At 49.1% G+C, this 22,737-nt stretch overlaps 1 protein-coding gene across 3 annotated transcripts; it reads right to left on the bottom strand.

Moving 5' to 3' along the window:
• Positions 1–1,861: 1,861 nt before the first annotated feature.
• On the bottom strand, positions 1,862–22,531 carry TIE1 (tyrosine kinase with immunoglobulin like and EGF like domains 1). 3 transcript variants are annotated; one of them, XM_060206070.1, is made up of 24 exons: positions 22,471–22,531; positions 22,089–22,244; positions 19,138–19,446; positions 18,932–19,042; positions 17,589–17,744; positions 17,287–17,418; positions 16,989–17,129; positions 16,648–16,776; positions 15,730–15,875; positions 15,348–15,492; positions 13,686–13,847; positions 13,374–13,511; positions 12,892–13,188; positions 11,503–11,820; positions 10,945–11,135; positions 7,708–7,918; positions 7,472–7,582; positions 7,104–7,294; positions 6,224–6,337; positions 6,047–6,117; positions 4,927–4,967; positions 4,745–4,841; positions 4,520–4,619; positions 1,862–2,323 (listed from the first exon to the last, which is right to left on the bottom strand). In XM_060206070.1, the coding sequence occupies exons 2-24, from the start codon at positions 22,144–22,146 to the stop codon at positions 2,252–2,254; spliced, it is 3,441 nt and encodes a 1,146-aa protein (XP_060062053.1). In that variant the 5' UTR covers positions 22,147–22,244; positions 22,471–22,531; the 3' UTR covers positions 1,862–2,251. The 3 variants fall into 3 exon arrangements, with proteins under 3 accessions (XP_060062053.1, XP_060062052.1, XP_060062054.1); XM_060206069.1 differs by lacking the exon at positions 22,471–22,531 and adding an exon at positions 22,347–22,436; XM_060206071.1 differs by lacking the exon at positions 22,471–22,531 and adding an exon at positions 22,347–22,429 and having other exon boundaries at positions 13,686–13,844.
• Between the last annotated feature and the right edge of the window lie 206 nt (positions 22,532–22,737).

Here is a 22,737-nt window from a genome sequence, read left to right on the forward strand (position 1 = left end):
GATGAATTGGCACTAACTATTCTCTAAATGTTTGGTAGAATTCAACAGAGAAGCCTTCTGGGCCTTGACTATCTTTGTGTGTGTATGTGTGTGTGTGTATGTATGTATAAATACATAAACACTCTCCCTTAACTGGGAGATAGCACAGTGATGAATACGATTTGCATGTGAGAGGTCCCAGGTTCTATCTTTGACGCCATATGCCAGAATTAATAGTGTTCTAATAACAAACAAATGAATATAAAATTAATTCAAACTCTTTGTTGATATCTTCATAAAATTTACCATGATATATATAACTTTATATATAACAAATTGTACAGCACGGACTTGAACATGGATCTGTGCAATTCCAAAATCTGTGCTCTTAACCACAGTGCTATGCCACATTATACTTCCTTGGATTTCACTGGATTTATCCATTAAAAAGGGATAGGGGCAGGTGGATGGGAAATGGCATAGAGGTTTAAGCAACAAGTGCCTTAGGCACTGGAGGTCCCAAATATCACTCCCACACTACCATTTGCCAGAGCTGAGCAGTGCTCTGGTAAAATAGCAATAATGATACTATTTATAACAACAGTAATAATAAATGAAAGAGAGAAGTCTTGTTTTCTGTGGACCAGTGGGAGAGAAACCTGAGGCATCAGTGATAAGACCAAAGACAAGGCAAATCTGAATGGATCAGCTTTCAGAGAACAGAGTATCTTCCAAAACATTATGAGACCCCAAGGAAGGTAAAGAAATACTCCTGTGGTTGGTTGAAGCTGCCTTTCACCTTTTGGGCCATCAAGTTAGGGAAGAGACTTCTTAGATACATAAGAAGTGATCTGGGTGGGGAAAATAGCATGATGGTTATGCAAAGAGACTTTAATGCCTGAGGTTCTGAAATCCTGGGTTCAACCCCCCCCCCCCCCACCATAAGCCAGAGCTGATCAGTGGTCTGGTAAAAAAAAATTTTTTTTAAATGCTCAGGAAAAGCCAAGATTTGTAGGATGATGAGGTGGCAATTTGACCTGAGGCTGAGCCATAGCTGTTCCTAGGCTGGACTGCTTGGACAAAGCAAAGACTCTTAGGCTAGAAGTTACTTAGACATACAAGGAAACTTGTTGGTGATGAAAGCTGGAGAACAGGGAAGAGACCAGGATGAAACTGGACTTTTCATTGTGACAGATGTGGGGATAGTATATATCCAAAATGAATCTCCTGGGCCTGTTAAGATAGCTCACCTGGATAGCTAATCTGCTTTGTCATGTGTACAACCCCACTTCAAGTCATGCACACAAGGGGGCATGCTTCAGTGCTGTGGTGTCTTTCTCTCTCATTTTTTCTATCTGAAAAAGTTGACCTGAAGCACTGAGGTCCTGGTTATGACCAAAAACAGACAAACAAATGAACAAACAAGCAAACAACAACAACAAAAAGAGAGAGAGAAGGAAAGAGGGAGCCAGGTGATGGTGCACCTGGTTAAATACTCACATTAAAGTGCTCAAGGACCCAGGTTCAAGCTCCTAGTCCCCACCTGCAGGGGGAAAGCTTCACAAGTGGTGAAGCGGGGCTGTACAGGTGTGTCATTGTCTCTCTTTCCCTGTCTCCTGCTCCCCTCTCAATCTCTCTCTGTCTCTATCCAATAATAAATATAAATTTATAAAAAAGGAGATAAAGAAAGAAAAGAAAAAAAGTCTTTCAGAATAATTCCCATGTGGGGAAACAAACAAACAAACAAAAACCCAGAAAATACCACCAAAAGAAGATAGTATAACTAGAGGAGAAAGGAGAATTTTTTTGTTGTTGTTCAGTTTCTCCCTTTTTGGTTTAACTTTTCACCAGGGCTGACCACTAGTAAAAGGTAAACAGTGGATGGAGTTCCTCAGAGCATTTATTTTTTCTGATTACAAGGTTAGGAGTGGGAAACAGCTGAACAGAACATGTTAATTATATGAGAGCTGGTTCTGGTAGAGGAGCTAAAGTTAGGGTTTGAGTGTAGGAAGTGGCAGAAAAGAAACACTTGTTGAACTAGAAGGAAGAACGTGAAGGGTAGTATAGGAAGCAATTACAGGAGAAGGGAGCAACTGCAGTGGATGAGGACCCAATTTCCCTAAGCCCACCCCAATCTTGGATCCCCTCTCTTCTTTAAATTAAAAAAAAAATAATTCTAAGCCAATTCAGGTCAGAGGCTGGACCAAAAGTCACAAGTTGGAGAATGGAGCTTGCTCTGGCCAGCAGAGCCAGGTGCTAGTCGAGTGGTAGCTCAGGCCTCCTCAGCTGTAGCGTCGATGCCAGCGTAAGTGAAGTTCTCAAACAGCGACATGTTCACATAAGCCTGGGGAGCAGAGGAAACTTTAGTTGGGACTAGGGATGGGTAGTTCTGGTCCAGAAGTTCTCAGTTCTTGACTTCTTCTTCTTTTTTTTATTAGAGCACTGCTGAACTCTGGCTTGTGGTTGTGTGGTGTGTGGGATTGAATCTGGGACTTTGGAGCCTCAGGCATGAGAGTCTCTTTGCATAACCATTATGCTATCTACTCCTGCCAAGAGGATCTTGACTTCTATGTGGTTAAGACCTCTGGGAAGACACTGATTTGTAACATGTGTGCTCAACCAGGTGCACCACCACCAGGCCTGTTGGAAAGACACTGATTTGTTTGGGAGACTCAAGATGACCCCATAGTCAAGGGTGGGTCTTTTTTTTTTTTTTTTTTTTGGATAGGGCAGAAAGAAATCGAGAGGAGGGGAAGACAGAGAGGGGGAGAGAAAGATAGACCTGCAGACCTGCTTCACCACTTGTGAAGTGAACCCCTCTGCAGGTAGGGAGCCAGAGGCTCGAACCTAGATCCTTACGTTGGTCCTTGCATTTTGTGCCACGTGCACTTAACCTGCTGCGCTACTGCCCAACCCTCAAGGGTGGGTCTTAACAGCATGGACCATAGCTGAGGGAACTAAAGGAAGAGGCCACAATACTTATTTATTTATTATTATTAATACTATTATTATTTTTTACAAGAGCACTTCTCTGGCTTATGGTGGTGCTGGGGATTGAACCTGGGATCTCCAAGCCTCAGGTGTGAAAGTCTTTCTGCATAGCAAGTATGCTATCTCTCCTGTCCAGAATTTTATTTTATTTTTTATTGCCACCAGGGTTATTGCTGGGGTTCTGTGCCTGCATAATGAATCCACTGCTCCCAGTGGCCATTTTTCTTTTCTTTTCTTTTCTTTTTTCTTCAATTTGATAGGACAGAGAAAAATTGAGAGGGGAGTAGGGGATAGAGAGGGAAAGAGAAAGAAAGAAAGACACCTGCAGCCCTGCTTCGCTTGTTGTGAAGCCTCCACCTTATGTGGGAAGTTGGGGTTTGAGCTCTGGTCCTTGTGCATGGTAAGATATGCACTCCATTAGGGGTGCCACTGTGTAGCCCTCTAGATAATTTTTATATGCACTCATCCAGTGAATTGTTTACTCATGCATATACTCATTCACTTGTTCATCCCTTTACAGAGAAAGATATTTTGGGGCAGGGGAGATAGCATACTGGTTATGCAACAGAATTTCATTCCTGAGGCCCTGAGATCCCAGTTTCAGTTCCCAACACCACCATACGCCAGAGCTGAGCAGTGCTCTGGTCTCACTCTTCATCTCTCTTTCTCTCTGTATCTCTCTCATTACAATAAATTTTAAAAAGCTATTTTAATTCACTTACATATGATTATTAAATAATTCCCTTGTTCTTAAAAGATAGCTTACTAATTTTTATAGCTGTTTATCCATTAGTTCACATGAAAGACTCTTCATATGAACTCATTTTGATATATTTTTATTTATATTTACTTACCAATTCATTTGTTCACATAATTACTAGTTTCAGTTATGTGTTTAGTTGTAGTTTCATTATATAATCCACCCAGTAGTTACATTCATTTATTCACTTAGTGACTGTATCTGGTTGACTGACCATTCATGCATTCTACTCTGTGACAGGTGAAATGTCCAGATGGGAAAGGAGTGATGGGCATAGTTAAGAAGACAACCAGTGGTTTAGAAGAGTTTAGAAAGGTCTAGTGTGGAGTAGCTCACCAGGTAGAGAGCTCACCATACCATGTCCAAGGACCCAATTTCAAGCCCCTATCCCCACCTGCAAGGGGGAAGTTTCACAAGCAGTGAAGCAGTGCTGCAAGTGTGTCTTCTCCTTTCTGTTTCTCCCTCTCTGTCCCTCACCTTCTATCAAAAAGAAAAAACAAAAGCAGCCATCAGGAATAATGGAATTGTGTAGGCAAAGGTCTCCAGTGAGAACCCTGGTGGGGAAATAAAAACACCACAAAAACCCAAAATCAAAAAACAACAAGAAAGAAGAGAAAATGACAGGCCTGGTGTTCATCCTACTGAGCGTTGGAAATGGGAGCTGTATGCTGGGGTCTGGCTATATTGTGGTGGAGGGTACAGCAGCATGCTGCTGGCTCTCTGGCTCCTGAGTGTGGGCACCCCTGTGAGGTTGGAGGACCCAAGCCATTATTACCCCAGTCTCTTTACCTTCCTGGCTTCCAACATTCGGCCCAGCTGAAGTGCGATCTGGGCAAAGGGGGGTCGCTCATAGGGACGGTCCCGCCAGCATTGCCGCATCAGCTCGTACCTGTAGAAGGGGCATTGCTGAGATGAGGCATCAGGGACAGTGGGTGTGGTGGGGCCACAGGCTCCAGGTCAGTGTTGCTCCTCACAGAGCTATTGGGCACAAGGCTCAAAGGTGAGGTGACTCACACTTCATCATCACAGTTCCGAGGCTGCTCCATGCGGTATCCCTGAGGCAGCTTCTCATAGAGCTCAGCACAGGTCATGCCACAGTAGGGTGTGCCTCCTGGAGGAGTGGACAGACTTCTCTCAACCCCCATCCCTGAGTGGAGGAAAGTGGAAGCACGCAAGTACTAGGGTTTCAGACTCACCGAGGCTCACGATTTCCCAGAGGAGGACCCCAAAGGACCAGCTGAAAGGAGGAAGATGCACAGTTACCTTCCAGGTCCTGGGCCAGCAGTGTAGAGACTCCTCACCTCATCTGTGCAGCCCCTCCTGATACCTGCCCTGCAAGTCCCTGGCCTCAGCTCCATTAAAGCTGCATCAGAGCCCCTCTCAAACTCCATGGAACAGAGTTGATGTTTTAATCACATACTTAACATGATCTGGGACAAGCACTGATTATTTATTGTATATGCTGATGCATTTAACCTTCACACTGGCCTTATGACTGAAGTGCTGTTATTCTTCCTGTTTTTATAGATGGAGACACTGAGACACAGAGAGGTTGGCTGGTTTGCCCCAAATCACACAGCCAGTAGGTGGCTGACCTGGGGTTCAAACCCTGGCAGTCTGGCTCCCCAATAGTTGCTCTTATCTGCCTCTCTGAATATTAATAGCTTCTACATAGGTGAGTCACATGAAATGAAGGTGGAGGTTTTAATGGAGGAAGGGCTATAAAGGGAGTCTTGGGGAAGAAACAGGAGGGAAACATAGAGCTGGCCAGGCCAAGCTATGGAGTTTGGGGCAAGGGGTAGAGTCAGCACTGGGGGACTGGCAAACTAGGGCCCTGGTGGGAGGGTAGAGGAGACAAAGCCATGGCTACAGAGAGGGGATCAGGGAGCACAGAGAGGCCTTGGAGAGCTAGAGGTGCCCTGTTTGGTCCTCAGGTGGGGACAGCCCTGCCTTTCAGAGGGGAAGATGAGAGCACTTGTTGAGTGGGTTCTCCATCCATCCAGACATTAGCCACCAGCACTCCCAGCCCTGCAAAGATATCCTCCAGTCTTACACAAACACAATCTTAGACTACTACTACCCTCATGTAGCCTGAAATACCTTTCAACACAAAACTTAATTCTAACTAGTGCCCTTTCCTGACCCACTAAGGTATTAGGCATCACCAAGGTCCACTTCAGACATATCTGTGCCACACTTGAAATACTTTAGGAGTGACCCAGGCAGGCACTAGACTACCTGAGGAAAGTCCTAGATGTCCTGGTTATTCCTGTCTGCATGTTTTGGGGTGTAAGCCCTCCTTTTCCCCATACTCACACATCACTCTTGGTGGTATAGACACTGTAGTTCAGAGACTCAATAGCCATCCAGCGCACTGGGAGACGTCCCTGGTGGGGGGGGGGGTAAGGGGTAGGTGGTGAGGAAAAACCTATAAGGGAGTCCTGGGGGAGGACCAGGCATGGATCCCACAGGGTAGGACTGCTTATGATTTACCATTGTCTTCTTCACATAAACCTCTTCCCCTCGAGAAAGACCAAAGTCTGCAATCTTGGAAGCCAGGTTCTCTCCTACCAGCACGTTTCGGGCAGCCAGATCCCTGTGGATGAACTGCAGGCACAGTGGGGAGTCAGGGAAGACTGGGTGAATGGACCTGGGATCCACCAGCTGGTCCTTGTGGTCACCACTTGGCTTCAGCAACCCCTTACTCCCTCTCCCTCTACCCTATCCTTGTCCTGGAGCAATGGCTCTTGCCTAAGAAAAACCAGTGCTCATTGTCCATTCTCCTGGGACCTGAACATACATGCTCAGGTTGGTTCCTTCTCTCTGGGACAATGCTGGATTTCTCCCCAGTGACCACAATGCAACTTCTCTGCTTTGTGTGTTCCGTACCTGCCTCTCTCCCAGCCTCTCCTTTTCCCTTGTTGGTGAAAGCAGAGAAGGTCCAAAGTGATCCTTTTCCTTGAGTTCCAGGTCCTTCCCTCTCAGTCCCTTTCTCTGTGTTTGCCCCAACCCCTGCTTTCAAAGGCATTCACTTAACAATAAGTTCTTCATCCCACTTCATTCAAGCAGTCTCCACTCTATCTCCCTCTTCTGGTAGGTCTCACCCAGACCCTCAGCACTATAGTGAGGTCACTGCCCCACTTTTGTCTCTAGCCCAAGCCTCTCTCCGTAGTTCTAAACTGGCATCTATAACTGCTCACTGAATATATCCACTAAAATGTCCACCCCCTTCTCAGATTCTTCAAACACTACATGCCCTCCAGACACACTTCTCATCCTGTGGCCCCACCATTCATCCAGGTCAGCAACCTGGACTCATCAGAGTCACCCAGGTCTCCCTTTTCCCTTGCAGCCTTGCCTGTCCCTCTCCTACCTGCTTCTCACTCAGATACTGCATGCCATTGGCAGCATCACTGGCAAAACGCAGCAGTTGCCGGGAGCTGAGGGTGGAGGCTGTTCCATGCTCTCGAGCAAAAGCTGGATCCGTTTCTAGGACCCGACTCTTCCGCAAAAAATCCAGCAGGTTCCCATAGGGGGCATATTCAATAGCAATATACAAGTAACCTGGGGGGTGAGGAGGCACATGGTGGATTAGGTATGGGCACCCAACGATAATCAATAGGAGAGCTGAAGAACAAAGAGGGAATCAATGGTGACCTTTAAGCTAAAGCTTGGTTTGGAGGAGGTGGTGCTGATGATGGAGACTTAGAAGAAAGGGTAGGGGATGAATTGGGAGCCCACCTCGGTTTTCACAGGCCCCTAGAAGGTTGATGATGTTGGGATGATGCCCTAATTTACAGAGTACTTCTAGTTCTCCAGCAAAGTCACGATGATCATTCTCAGAGGCATATTCTGTGTAAAGAATTCAGTTATCACTTTTGCCAGAAATCACTCTGGAGAGAGGGAATGGGGTTGGGGGAGGTAAGGGCTGGGGTCTGTGGGACAAAGGAGTAGGTCAGGAGTCAGGCTCAGGGGACCTTTCAGCATCTTGATGGCTGCATTCATCTTGAGTCCGTCCTTTTTGATCATGGCCCGGATGACCTGGCCGAAGTTGCCCTCTCCGATGAGGTCCTCAAAGGTGATGTCCTCCCACTCCAGTACTGGGTAGTTTAGAGGTTCTGGCTGTGGTTTGGGCCGCCGGGTCAGCGTCAAGGTGCCCGAGCTGAATTGCAAGATGGTCTCCTCACCCTTTATAGGGGGCCCATAGGAGGCACAGATAAGCTTACAAAGAGTTAGACAAATGGACCGACACCCAGATGGACGGCACCCTAGTGGTCAGCCAGGGCCAGACAGATAGACAAACAGAAGACACAAATGGAGACAGGATCATTGGAGATAGAGCTGGGGTGGTGGGGGTGGTGGTGGTAGTGGGGGTGGGGGGGGGGGAGTTGGGACAGATGCCCTAGCAGGGAAATGCAGAAGTAGGAGTCTAGGGATCAGGCTTAGAGGGCTCTAGAAGAACAGGGTAGGATTGGGCAAAATCATTATCTGAGTCATGGGGGGGGGGTATTTCTCTTTTCTTTCTTCTTCTTTTTTTTAAAGATTCAATTGTTTATTAATGAGAGAGAGAGAGAGAGAGAGAGAGAGAGAGAGAAACAAAACATGAACCAGAGCTTCATGAGGGATCCAACTTGGGATCTCATACTTTTAATTCCAAAGCTCTAGTCAATGTGCCATTTCTTGGATGCACCCCTCCATCACAGATTTATCTGTTTATCTAGCACTGTTTTGGTGCCTCATGCATGCAATTGTTGCACTCTACTGACCAGCCATAAAGAATATATATATTTACATTTGCAACAGAAAAACTGGAGTAAGCTATGAAGAGAACAACAAAGATCCCATCATTGTGCTGATTCCACAACTGAACTTTTTTTTTTTTTTAGGTCGTCAAGGACCTTCTTGAGAAAATTCCAGCAGGGATACACTTATTAAACAGTTTACTTCTTAAGCATCCACTCTACATTAAACCCTGACACATCACCAGCAGATAGTGGAGTAGTAGAAGCAAAGCAGAGAGTGCAGCTGTCTGCCACTGGGTCTTCTTAACAGTTTTGACATCAGTCTAGGACCTGAAGACAGGAAGATCAGGACAAAGAAGAACATGCCCTTTCACCAGCTGAATATGAAGAGCTGCGCCACCTAGGTAGGTCTGATTGCAAGAAAAGGAACATGAGTAGAAACTAGAGAGGTGTCAATGTGAGAAGAGGAAGCAGAGCCAAAACAGACCTAATCAGGAAGAGGGAGCTCCTTAACTGAGCTGTAGCCACACTTGATGGACATGGATGAAGACATGGATAACATGGATCTGCATGAAACGTGGGCAGCTGGAGATACATATCAGAATGCACACCCATGTTCTAGTAGTGGCACTGTATGTAGGTGTATCCATGCAGAAGCACACCTACAAATGTGCACAACACACACACACACACACACACACACACAAATATACACGGGATGCTCACAGTAGACACACACATTCAGGTGCACACACATCTGCATGTGGATACATGTAGGAGGAGTGTGTTTTGGTACATGTTAGCGTGACCTGTATGTAAAAGGGTACTCCCCCACCTCCTTCCTTCCACATCTGCACTCATTCCCCTCCCCCATCATGCGGTGGGGGTGGGGGACTTTTTGTGCCTGCATAGACCTTAGTGGGAGGTCCAGTGGCAGCCTGGGACAAAGAAGCCAATTGAGTGTCTGAAGGGAGCTTTTGAAAGGCTGGGCAGAGACAACAGCCTGGGACACTAAGCTTTCTATCACAAGGGTCAGCCCTTGAGAGAGAAGAGCACATTTATTTATTTATTTATTCATTCATTTACTTATTTATTCATTTATGTTAAATCCAAACTTCAGCTGTACTATCAAAACAAGACCAAGGTCTGAGTTTGGATCATAAATGACAACAGCAGGGATGATCTCAGAAGAGACAGTATGACTCAGGAGAGAGAGAAGAGGTATGCTGGGTTTGTCAGTACCCCCACTTCACCTCCAGTTGTTGGCCTGCAGGATGGAACAGCAGGAGCTACAGAAGGACAGAGAGCTCAGGCAGGTTGAAGGGAAGCCAGGGTGTGTGTGTGTATGGGGGTACATGAGGCTCAAACTGTTCTCAAGGAGTAACAGGTGAGACTATAGGCTGCAAGTCTAGCAGTGGTAGAAACAGCTACATTAGAGATGGTGGTGATGGGCCCGGCAGCTATGGAATATGCTGCCTGTTGCAGTGCATGGGGAAGTACCCCCAGAGTTCTTAGGTGTCACAGAGGAGACCCTGGACCTCATAGGGTTGAATGATAGGATAAGGAGCAGTATCTCATGGTATGGGTGGCTTATTGGGAGGAGGCCACAGGAAGCCACAGAAGGGCTGAGGACATGAGCTACAGCTGTGTACAGGTAGAGGTTGGCTCCCAAGTCTGAAGGGCCCACCAGGACGAGGGGCAGCATGAAGCCAAGGTGACCCTGTGGCATTACCCAACTATTTGGAGTTAGATCATCCTTAGGGAGAAGGAAGGGATCTCAGAATGGCTATGGTAAAACAGGGATGTGACTGAGTTACTCTGATCTGGGACTACTAGAAATTTCACCACTTGGGCTGGGGAGATAACATAATCATTAAGCAAAAAGTCTTTCATGTTTGAAGTGCTGAAGTCCCAGGCACAATTCCCAGCACTACCATAAGCTAGAGCTGAGCAGTGCCCTGATTAAAAAAAAAAAAATCACCACTAATATAATGGATTTAGGGGTCAGGAGATAGCTCAACTGGTAGAGTATATACCTTACCATGTACAAAAACCTGGGTTTGAGTCCCTAGTCAGGTATACCAGGTAAATACCAGGTAAAGGGGGGAACTTCAATAGCACTGTCTCTTCTCTATCTTTCTCATCATCTCTGCCTCTCACCCTCTTTTCTGAAATAAAGAAAAAAGAAAAGAAAAAGAAAGAGTAGTTGTGGAATCACATAATGCCCCAGCTTCAAAAAAGTAAAATACAATAAATGACTTCATGAGTTCAGTTCTAGAGAAATAAAGAAAACTGTGTTTTATGCCACTGAGTCTAGCCTTATAGCACACACACACACACACACACACACACACACACACACACACACACACACACACACACACAGAGTTGTGCATGTATCTGTGTACACAGCTAGAAATACATGCACAGACTGTGTACACACACTCCCTAGGGTGGCTGCAGATAACTGACCGATCCTGACTGGTAGGTGAAGGTGCGTCTGCGGTGTAGGCAGCTTCTGCGGATGCACACAAGGGTTAAGAGGGCGGCCAGGATGGTGAGGCAGGTTGCAGACACTGAGCCAACTACAGCCAGTATCAGCTGGTGATCCAGGCCTTCTTCAGCTGCTCTGATCTCCTGAATTGGACCTTCACTCTGTAGCCCTAGATACAATCAAAGGAGGCCTGGATGAGGGCACCCAGAGGTGGTGGTGATGTGCGTGTGTTTGCGTGTGTGTGTGTGTGTGTGTGTGTGTGTGTTGGGGGAGAGTTACACAGGAGTCAGAGATACAAGTTCGGTTCCGGGGAAAGACCAGGGATTCAAAGCTCTGAATCTGTGGGTCACTGGGGTGACATGATTTTCTCAGCACTAGGACAGTGGATCATGATAGGGAAGGCCAGAGTCTCCAGGAGTTGGACTTTAATGTCCCTTGTTGGGAAGGATCTGGGAGACTCTGGCTTCAAGGCAGGAGGTCACATGGAGGGAGACCAACCCAGGCCCCAGAAGTTCCTGGGCACCTTCCCCTCTCACCATTGCCCAGGGTGGACTCTTCTACCATGTTGCTCCAGTCCCCAGGCCCCTGGATACTGGCCCGCACACGGAAGAGGTAGCGCGTGCTGGCATTGAGGCCTCGGACAATAGTGCTTGTCTCCTCAGGCCGGTCCACGTCCATCCATTGTGGGTCTCCTGAGCCCCCAGCCACCTGCATCTCTACAATGTACTTGGATATAGGCTCAGCTGCAGCCTCTGGGCGCTGCCATGTCAGCTGGATCTCTGACTCTGAGAGGGCCTGGGCATGGAGGTGTCGTGGGGCTGGGGGTCCTGGGGGCCCTGGGGGCCCTGGGGGACCTGAGGAGAAGGAGAACAAAGGTAGAGCTCAGACAGGACCAGATTCTATAGTAGACCTGATTTCTTTTCTGTGTCCCCTGCTCTGTGGACCCCAGAATGAGAGCTACTCCACAATGTCCTCTTGAGTTGAATTCCTCTCCATTCACCCCTGAGTTTCTGCTTCCTCTTATGCTCCTTATGCTCCATGTCTTCCCTCCAGTGTCCTAGATTTTAGGACTGCCTCCCTGCCTTGTGTCCCTCCTAGTCCCATGTTCTCTTGTTGTCCTGTGTCTTCCCCATGGCATTTGCTTATTTATTTAATTTTATTGCCACTAGAGTTATTATTGAGGCTCAGTGTTGGCATTATGAATTCACTGCTTCTGATGGCCTTTTTTTTGTTTTTTCTTTCAATTTTTATTTGCTAGGACAGAGAGACATTGAGAGGGGAAAGGGAAATAGAGAGGGAGAAATAGACACCTGCAGATCTACTTCACTGCTCATGAAGTGTTTCCAACTGCAGGTGGGGTAGGAAGGCTTGAACTTGAGTTTCAGCTTATGGTAAAGTGTACACTCAATCAGGTGCACTACCAACTGGCTCCTTCCCTAAGACTCTTGTTCTCCACATGAATCCTCCTTGCTCTCTTCCATCCTGTAAACTTCTGGAAACTTGCTTCTTCTGAGTATCTTATGTCACTTGTTGCCCCTGTTCATTTCTTTCTGATATTCGATAACTTTTAAAAATTTTTATTTATTTATTATTGGTTAGAGACAGAGAGAAATTGAGAGAGGAGTGGAAGATAGAGAAGGAGAGAGGTAGAGAGACACCTGCAGCCCTGCTTCACCACTTGTGAAGCTTTGCCTCTGCAGGTGGGGACCAGGGACTTGAACCCGGGTCCCTGTGCACTATAATGCATGCATTTAACCAGGTATACCATCAACTGGCCCCTAGATGACTTCTTTATGTCTGTGCTTCTCCATGTCCTATGCTTTCTCTGTGCCTGTTGAATTTCATTTAACCTTTTGGCTTCCAGGCATTCCCTGTGTCTCATATCCCTCCTGCCCTCAGACCTGTCACCCCCTTTCTGAGCTTACCACTGGGTGGCAGCTGCACACGTGCAGTGGGTGAGGCAGGGCCCAGGAGGGTGCAGTGGTAGAGCCGCACATCCAGTTGGTATTTGGTGCCAGGAGTGAGTCCCGTCAGGAGGGCAGTGCGGGCTTGGGGGGATGAGACATTCTCCCGCCGCTCCTGTCCCCGTGCCCCATCCCACAGGCGAAGCAGGAAGCCATCACCCACTAGTGGTCCAGCCACCAAGGGTAGGGACCAGCTCACTCGTAAGCGGTCGGGGCCCTCCAAGTGCCAGCTCTCCAGCCATGGCTGCAGCAAGGGCTCTGTGTGGCCAGAGGTTAGGAGTCAGGAGTATTCAATGGGTCCTTGGAGCTAGGTGGGACCCAGTGAATGGAGTGGGATAAACTAAAGTGGGAAAGACAAGTGGAAAAAGACATGATGACCCCTGAATGCACAGGACACCTGGGATGGATGGGAGGAGGACAGGGAGGGTGACTCAGCCTCTTACCAGGACAGTCAGTGGTCATGAAAGCGGGAGGTCCTGGGGCCCCCTGGCCCCCTTCCCCTGGCCGACTCAGCTGCACTCGAATGCTGTAGCCTGTCTTGGGCCTCAGGTTCACAATCGTCACGTTCTCACTGGGGTCCACTGGAGGGAAGGCACCCTGCACATTCAGCCTCAGACTCTTCTGAATCTTCCATTCTCCCTCAGCCTTCCTCTTCTCACCCATCACCTGCCTTTTCACCCTCTTTCTTCCCCTACTCCCACCATTACTATTCAACAGCAGTTTCCTGTTCCTGCCCTTTCTGCTCTCCCACTCACCCACAATGGCAGACCAGTCCACGGTGCTGTCCTGGGGTCGGTAATGCAGGCGGACAGAAGTGATGGGTCCATCCCCAGAGAAGGAGACCAGTGGAGAAATCACAAGCTGGCGGCTCTGCCTGGCCAGGAGCAGAGGAGCAGCCAGGGGCACTGGGGGTACTGCCAGGAAACATAGGGTCAGGCACAGCACAGTCTACCTGATCCTCAGGAAAATGAGGGGACTCAGTGCTCTGGGCATCAAAGACATCCTGGGTTTTGATTTGGATTTGGGGGCCCTTTGGACTGGGGATAGGAGAGACTAAGTTCAACAGATAACCAGAGTAATGAGAACCCTGGAAGAACAGAATCCTGTGTTCCACCCCACCTTGGACACAAATACTGGCAATAAGGACATGCAGGTATCCCAGAAGATGGTAACCGAGGAAGTGACGTGACCATTAGAGGGCTGGGAAAGTACAGACAGAAGAACTGGAACCCCAATCAGAGAAAAAGTGGTATGATCCAGTTCTTTGTCCCTTCCACTACTATTCATCACTTTCTTAATTAAAGGAAAAGAAGGAGGAGAAGCACCTGCTCTACCTAGATGCTTCACATCACACTATCAATTCTCATGGATTGATTTATTTATTACCACCAGTTATCACTGGGTCTCAGTGCCTGCACAAGAATCCACTACACCTGGTGGTCTTTTTCATTTCATTTTATTTCTTTTCAACTGATAAGATAGCGAGAAATGGAAAGGGGAGGGTGAGGTAGAGGGGGGGGGCTGGTGGTTGAACACACATGTTACAATGCACAAGGACCTGGGTTCTAGCCTCTGGTCCCCACCTGCAGGGGGAAAGCTTTGCCAAGTTGTGAAGCAGGGCTGCAGGTTTCTCTCTTTCTCTCATCTTCCCCTTCCTTCTTGATTTATGACTTTCTCTATCCAATAAATAAAGATAATAAAAATTTAAAAAGAGAATAATAAAAATATAATAAAAAAAGAACAGGAAAGCTGTCAGGAGAGGGATGGGATACGGAGTTCTGGTGGTAGGAATTGTGTGGAATTGTATCCCTCTTATCCTATCGTCTTGTCAGTATTTCCATTTTATAAATAAAAGTTAAAAAAATAATAAGAAACTGAGGCCTCAAGATACAGAATAATTTATCTAAGGGAAAAGTCAGAAGAAGCTATGGCTGAGGTTTGAACTAGGTCTGACTGGCTCTTCTAAAGATCGATCAATTTTATCCCAACATAGTGTTCATGATCCTGCCTGACTTCCCCATCCTATAGCCATTGCCCCTGTTGGGGTGCTGCTCTGGAGGGAATGCAAGCCTGCTTTGGATTCTGTGGACCAAGCTACCCTGTCCAGCATTGAGTGCCTGGTGCTGTGACTTAGCAGGGAAACAGCAGACTAGAGGCAGAGTTAAAGACACACTCCTGAGGCGGTGAAGAAGGGAAAGGATGGTAGGCAGGAAACTGGTTGAGGCTGAGGGTGTCTTCAGCTTCTGGGGTGTGGGATGTTATTTCCAGACAGAACTGAGTTGTGCTCCAGTTTTGATGCTGCCCATCCTAGGCCCACAGATGCTTTTGTCCTTTTGATAGGGTGCCCAATCAGAGCAGCCTAGAGCAGCACCTACTCTGACCACAGTCCAGCCTCATAGTCCCAGGACATCACTGACCTCTGATGTTGACCCTGAAGCGTCGGCTGTCCTGGCCACCAGATGTTGACACACGGCACTCCCAGAGCCCACTGTCCCCTAGAGCCAAGTGGGACACCTCGAACTCTGCTGTGGTTCTATCTGGCTCCACGATGGCCTTGGAGGACTGGTGGGGACAGGGGAATGAGACAGAACACAGGGAATGTGCACACTGGTTGTAGGTACACACTTGATTATCCAGACTGATGCAGGAATGGAGGAGGGACCCTCAGCCATCAGCCTCGTCACATGGGAGTTCCAGACAGGCCATTATATAGAGTCCACTAGTACCCTAATGGGTCAACTGTGATACTGGTAGAATGGGGTGGGGGATTCCTAGGATAGGGGGTCACTGGGGACTGACCAGGAGCACTGTGCCATCTGGCTTGCGGAGTTCCATGCTGCCCCGGACTGGGAAGGGGTTCCCTGCGGCTGCACAGTGGATTCTGGGCATCGTCCCTAAGTTGAACTCCAGCTCTGAGGCCACGTCAAGGATCTGGGGGATTCGGTCTTGGAAGAAAGAGAACACTCATCCTAGGGCTTCCACAAGAGCAGACATGCAACTACCCAAGTGCCCCATGTCCTGTGTCCTGCATCTTAGCAGCAGTTGTGCCACTTGCTCAGTTCCTCAAACCTGAAAGTGGGCAGGATCCTGGGAGACCCCCTTAGGGCCCTTGCCTCAACTCTGATCTGATGTAAAGTCTTTTGCAGTCACTACCTCCCTCTCCTAATAACCTCTATTGCCAGGACCATGTCCCTCACCTGCCACCCATCTGAAAGTTCGATACAGGCTTCATTTCTTTCTGTGCCCTGCTATAGGCCTTCCCAGATCTCCTCCTTCTGCTTACCACTCAGCTGCAAGAGTCCTTTCTCAAACACATGACCGACTACCTTAGGCATATTTGGCAATTCCCCTCTGCTCTGATCATACGAAGTGCAAACTCTCTGTCCCTCTCTGACTGCTGCCCACCAACCCCTCAACTGTCTTGTAACCAAGCCTAAGTCCTTAATCCCTTTGCCCACACTCTTTGCCAGCTATGCCCCTCTGTTGTCCTTTACCCTCATCTCAGATCTTGGCCTTTTTCTCAGAAGTCTTCCCTGGTCCTTGAAAACTGGCTGGAGGCCTTCCTGGGCTCCCCAACACTCAGGCAACCCACTGTCTCATCACTGTGTACACTGCGTGGGTAGAACTCCTACTAGGTAGGAGTGATGTATCTGGCTAAAGTTGACTTGCTGGTGTGTGTGTGTGGGGGGGTTATCTTAAAGACCCTTGTGTTCATACCTGACTTTTCACAGTGCACACCATGCCACCCAGAGGGGCAAACACAGCCACTGAAGCGGTCACAAGTGCCTCCATTCTGACACTGGCACCGGAGGCGGCAATCAGCCCCAAAGTGGCCAGAGGCACAGGCTGGGAACAGAGTGGGGACGAGAGTGTGTGGTTAGAGGGGCACAGGTCTGGGGGCAATGAAGGCACAGTGGGGGCCTGGGTAAAGGGGGAAAGGGGGGAGCAGGGGGACTGTGGAGGGCTTGATGTAAAAGTCAGGGTCAGAGTAGAGGGTCTGGGTCAAGCTTGGGCCAGCTGCCCTGGTCAGAGCCCATAGAAGGTAGGTTGGTCCATACCTTCCTGGCACTGACTTCCTCTCCAGCCAGATCCACAAGAACAGCCATAAGGGTCTGGGAGGCAGAAGGTGAGGCCCTGGCAGCCTGAAGTGCCTGGGCACTGTTCCTGGCACCTCTGTCCAAAGCGGCCTTCCCTGCAGGCTAGGAGGAGGGGGCATGCATTGACAGTATAAGGTCTTCTGTTGGGTTCCAGGGGCCAGGCTCCACCTTACTGACTAAGGTTCAGCTTCAAGGTCTGAGGGTCTTCCCCCATCCAGGTGTCCTCTCATGCCCAGGACCTAGCACCCATTTTCCTTACCCTGTTCACAGCGGGTACCAGTGAATCCAGGGGGACACACACACTCGCCATCCTGGTCATGGCAGACACCCCCATGCAGGCAGCCTGGGCATTCCTTGGTACAACCTGGTCCCCAGCGCCCAGCCCCACAACCTGAAAGAATGAGCTTTTAGCATGACCTTTTCTTGCATGGTAACTGCTATGGAGGACAGGGGCAACTCTGAGAGTCCACGAGAACCAGGGGACTCACAGGAAGTGGCCAGAGGGATCCCAGCCTCCCATGTCACCCATGCCACCCATGGCATCTTCCCTTTCCCCCTGACCCCGCACAATGAGCCGAAAGAAGGCGCTGCCCAGGGGGCTGGCTTCCAGGTAGGTAGCACTGTAGATGCCACTCAGAGATGGTTGCACGTTTGGGAGTTGCAGTAGGAACTGTCCATCCTGGGCCTCATGCCAGTCCAGGGTATAGAAGTATGATCCTGGGGGGCACAAATGGATCAGGGGTATCAGTAGCACAAGACAGCTGGTGTCTCTTCCCTCTGCTCATTTCTGCCTAGGTCACAGCAGTGTGTGCCAAGAACACTGATTGTCCCCAGGCCCGAGAGCTGGGAAGAAGAGTCTTCTCCAGACCCCACCTACCACCAAGTATATCATTGATTCTTGCTCAATCTCTCCCCTTCTCAGCCCCTACAGTCATCCACATATCTCCCCACCCAGCACCACCACCCCGGTCCCAGCATCCATTTGTTCCTATGCCACTCTTGTGCTCCCATTCCCACTTGTCTGCCACTCAGTAGCAAGTGCGATTTTTCTCTACCAGACTCCTCTGAATTTTCTTGCTTAAACGCTTCAAAGCTTTTTCTTTGACCACATGCCCCCCCCCAATCCCTTATTTTCATCCCTTGGGCCACTGCTTAGCCCTCTGACCCCAGGCCTCTCCACACCCTGCCTAGCTTCTCACATTCCTGCATTCCTGAATGGCTGGTTTCTCTTCTGGAGACACTGGTATTTCAGTTTCCTGCCTATGCTCTTATCATCCATCTGGAATATCTTGCCCTCTTTCTCTACTTGATTCCCACCCCTCTTGTAGGTAATGTTCAGGTGTCATCAACTCTGGGGATTCTTCCAGGATTCCAGGACCAGGGGACCCAGCTATTAGAAGAATATCTCTGGCCCTGCCCCACTCATCCTTCTTGCCTCTTAAAAGGAAACAGGCTCTAGGGAGCCCAATTTTATAAGCGACCACATTTTCATTCAGGGCTCTGGAGCTCAGTAGGCAGGAACCCAGAGATGCCAGAGGCAGTGAAAGGGTTTTGAGAGCTGAAATCACACTCTTACAGGGCCAGGGTTGAGGCCATGTGATAGCACCTGCTAACTCCCAGGGGGAAATGAAAGCTGAGGGTTTAACATGGTGTTGCTTTGAGAGCAAAAGGGAAGGAGGCAGCAGAACAAGAGGCTGCTAGGCCTCTTAGTGCAGCAGGAGGGCAACTCTGAGCTCCAGAGGGGGTGGACACTTCGCACACGGTGCAGGGTAGAACATTGGCCCTAGTGTCTAGTCAGGAGCTGGCAGGGGTTTGGGAGCGATTGTCGCTAGTGGGGTCAGAGCCTGAGGTGCTGAGGGCCACAAGGCACTAGGGTATCAGACCGACTGGGACGCCCCTCTCACCGTTGCTCTTCCAGATCACATCTGTTTGCTTTTCCTTGTGCACACGTGCAGAAAGCACAACCGTGTCACCTTTGTTCACTGTGTGGGTGACTCTGTCTGGGTGCAGGTGGGCTGTGAAGGGCAGGGAAATGGGAGAAGGTGGGGTCAGTCTGAGTGGAGAGCAGTCAGAGCCCCCCTGCCCCTCCTCTCCAGCTGGCCGGACTCACCTCCGGGGCTGTTGTGCACATAGACCACCCGCGTGCGCCTGGCCCCCGCGCCGCCCACGCAGGAGAAGACACCCACCAGGTCCGAGGGCTGCGAGAAGCCTTGCAGCGTGAGTTGGTGCGAGCCGTTGCGGGCCAGGCGTGGGGGCCAGGAGCGCGGGGTGCGCACAATGCGGTCGTCTTTCTCCAGCAGCAGTGGCTCGCCCCAGGCGTCAGAGCCACGTCCGGTTTCCCCGGACACACAGGTCAGGAAGAAACGTTGGGGGTCCGTGAGGCGCAGGTCTGCCAGCAGCGTCAAGTCTACCGCTGCGCCTGGGGGACACCAGTCCTCTGATCCATCCTCCCAGGATGGTCCCCAGCCTTACCCAAGATCCCCCTGTTCAGTTCAAGAGAGGTCTCCATTCTGGCCCTTCCTGCCCCTCTCCTTTTCTTGCACCCCGGCCTCCCACTCTCAAGTATCTTTATCTTACCAGGTTGAACACATGTGTTATCATATGCTCAAAGATCCGGGTTCAAGCCTCTCTCCATCTACAGGGGGGGAGCTTACCAAGTGGTGAAGCTGTGATGTGGGTGTCTCTCTCTCTCTCCCTCTCTATGATTACCCTTTCCCTCTTTATTTCTCTCTCTCTGTCTCTATATTAATTAAAAAAAAGTAAGAAAGAAAAGGGAAAGCAAACTCCCTTCTCTGGTGTTTTGGAACCTTTTTTTCTGTCGACGACTTTTGTTGGCAATCCAACTTTTTTCTTTTTTTAAAATATCATTTCTTTATTGATTGATTTTAGGATAGAGACAGTGGGAAACTGATAGGGTAGGGAGGGAAACACACACACACACACACACACACACACACACACACACACTTTAAGGCTAGGCTCTGCAGTCAGGTGGCTATGGTGCAGAAAGCATGTCAGCTCTCATCCTGGCCTAGTGGAAGGCTCAGCAAAAGGGTCTGATCCAGGTGGGCTGGGGCTTGCTAACTCTGGCCTAATTGAGGACACAGAAGTGAACATAGTCATGGAAGGCAAGGCTCCATGTGGAAAAATACAGAGGAGTGGCACTGAACCCAGTGAGGGGAAGCCGAAGGTGAAGAGATACCTCCTGGAACCTTCAGCTCTAGGGTCTTAATGCTGACAGGACACTGGGATGAGAGTAGGGATGAAGACAAATGAGTGGTAGGACAGGATTTTCTAGGCAGAAAGAGTGGCATGAGTAAAGGCACAGAATGAAACATACTTTGGTGTGTACAGTATAGACAGGGATGTCCTAGTTGGCTGGAACACACCCTCTAAGTCAGAATGTACTAAATCCAGACAGACTACCAAGTAAGTGGACTAAATATCACTTAGCTTGTTAATAATCTTTGGAAGCTGACCAGGAGGAAAAGAGGTATTTTCTGACAGTTTTCCCTGTGCCTGTTTTCCATTGGATCCTCACACCTACCAGGGCAGCTAGCTAGAATCTTTTCAGTTATAGAAGATGGTAATAGCAATTACTCTCCAGGCTTCCTTGAGCAAGAGCTTCCACTCCCTTGGCTGCAACCTCTGAGTCAGTAACTCAACAACAGCTCCTCCTTTGGAAAGGAAAGCAGCCTTTCCCTAAACCTGCTCCTCTCCATGTACCTTGACTCAGCAGATGGTCTCAGTCACCTGACACACTCACACTTAGGAGTCATCTCTTACTTCCACTGTCATAATTTTGTTTACTTAAGGTCAATTAAATGTCATGCACTTTATATATGCTCTCTTGTTTTTTATCATCTTAACTATCCTGGGAAGAGGGTGTTTGTTATGGAATTTTATAATCAGAGGATGAAGGTTCAAAGAAGTAACGTACCAGGTCAGACAGTAACTTGAAGAGCCAGATTGTCTAACTAAGCATCTTAGTGGCTGCTCCAATCAGTCATAGTGCTCTGCAAATGCTATTCCTTTGACTTTTCCTCTCCATAACCCCAAGATGCCATTGTTTTGCCTTTTGCCCTTGTGTACATGGTGACCTGTGTGCTCTGCTGTGTGAGCCACCCCTTCTTCCTCAACCCATCCTCCAACATCATCCAGCAAAGACCTTGTAACTGTCTACAACCTTCCATAGCTCCTTTTTCCCCCTCAGGGTAAAATGCAAAGCTCAAGACCCTGGCTTCTCACACTGGACACCTCACTTTACCTCTAGGAACCTTCTCTCCCTTGCACACCCAAGCTTCTGAGACTTGCATCTGTTGTTCTGGCTGCCTTAAATGAAGACCATTCATCTTAGGGGAATCCTTCCTCACTCCTTTTCATCTGCTACCCCAAGACAGAATCAGCTGACTCCTCCCCAGTGCTGCTCTGGAGCTCCTTGTGTCTCACCCCAAGTCCTGTGTCCTCCACAAGACCAAGACTATGAACCAAAGGCCTCACACTCTGATGGCCAGTATTCCAAAGGAATCAGCTCCCATTTACTCAGAAGGCCTTGCCAGGCACCAGGCTCTGCACCAAGCACTCTGCATCAATCACCTCATTTAAACCTCATAACAGCCATAGGAGGTCAGTATTATTTAATCACATTGTACAGTCTGGATCTAGTTTGTCTCTCAATTCACTTAGCACCACTCCTGGAATACTGTTGGTGTTTAATAAATGACTGTCAAATGCATAGCTGAACCAACATATTGATCATATGAGCACCCCTTGAAAATGTCTTGACCAATAGGCCCTGCTCCCCACTGATCCTAAAATGTATCAGAGTCAAAGTTTGTGTCCCATCCCCTCCCCCATCTCAGGCTATAGTGATTTGTAGCACCTGCCCAGACATTTCTTAGCCTTGATTCCAGTTTTAGTAGATCAGAGTGTGGATGAAAGTGATGGTGATGATGCAGGGTTTCTTGGGATGGGGGGTGGGGGAAGGAAGGAGTGGGGGTTGGGGAGTCAGGCAGGGAGGGTAAAGGGCTGGGAGTGGGATATGGCTCAGGGGATACTCACCAACATGAGAAGCCAGGAAGAGAATGGGGAACAGCCAAGTGCTCTTCAACAAGACCATACTCCGAAGGCTGACCAGGCCAGCCTGCACACGCTGGGCCCACAGTCAGTTACTCTGGGCTAGGCTGCTCAATCTGTGTTAGTGAGTATGTGTTGGTTCTGAGGAGGAAAAGGAAATGAGGTGGTTGAGGTGGGAGGGGTGGCTGGGGAGAGGGGTGGAGAGGATGATGTCTGGTCTTCTAGGCTCCCCCAGTCCCTTACCTCTGAGTCTGCCCAGTCAGGCCCCCTCAAGACTGAGATAGGGTGTGGTGTGGGAGACGCTTGGATGGGGTTACTTGAGGTGGGGGTGGGGGGAGGATTATGGCAGGGTCAGACTTGGGCTTACAGGACTGACTTTCCCTTCCTCTCCTTTCCCTTGGTCCTCTGGTGGCTCGCAGGAGGCAGGAGGCAGGAGGCAGGAGGCAGGAGGCAGGAGGCAGGAGGCAGGAAAGGGAGGAAGTCAGTGGCTTCCGCCTATTGAGGAGGGAAGGGGGGGGAGGATATTGTTTTGGGCTCTCCCCTCCCCCCAGCATACACACACAATAGGGCCCATGGGATTCCTCTTACATGTGCTCTCAAATAGTCACATGGGGGGGGGGGGCTCCTAGAAAGC

The sequence above is a fragment of the Erinaceus europaeus genome, chromosome 13 (genome assembly GCF_950295315.1).
Source record: "Erinaceus europaeus chromosome 13, mEriEur2.1, whole genome shotgun sequence".
NCBI classification, from domain to species: Eukaryota; Metazoa; Chordata; class Mammalia; order Eulipotyphla; family Erinaceidae; genus Erinaceus; species Erinaceus europaeus.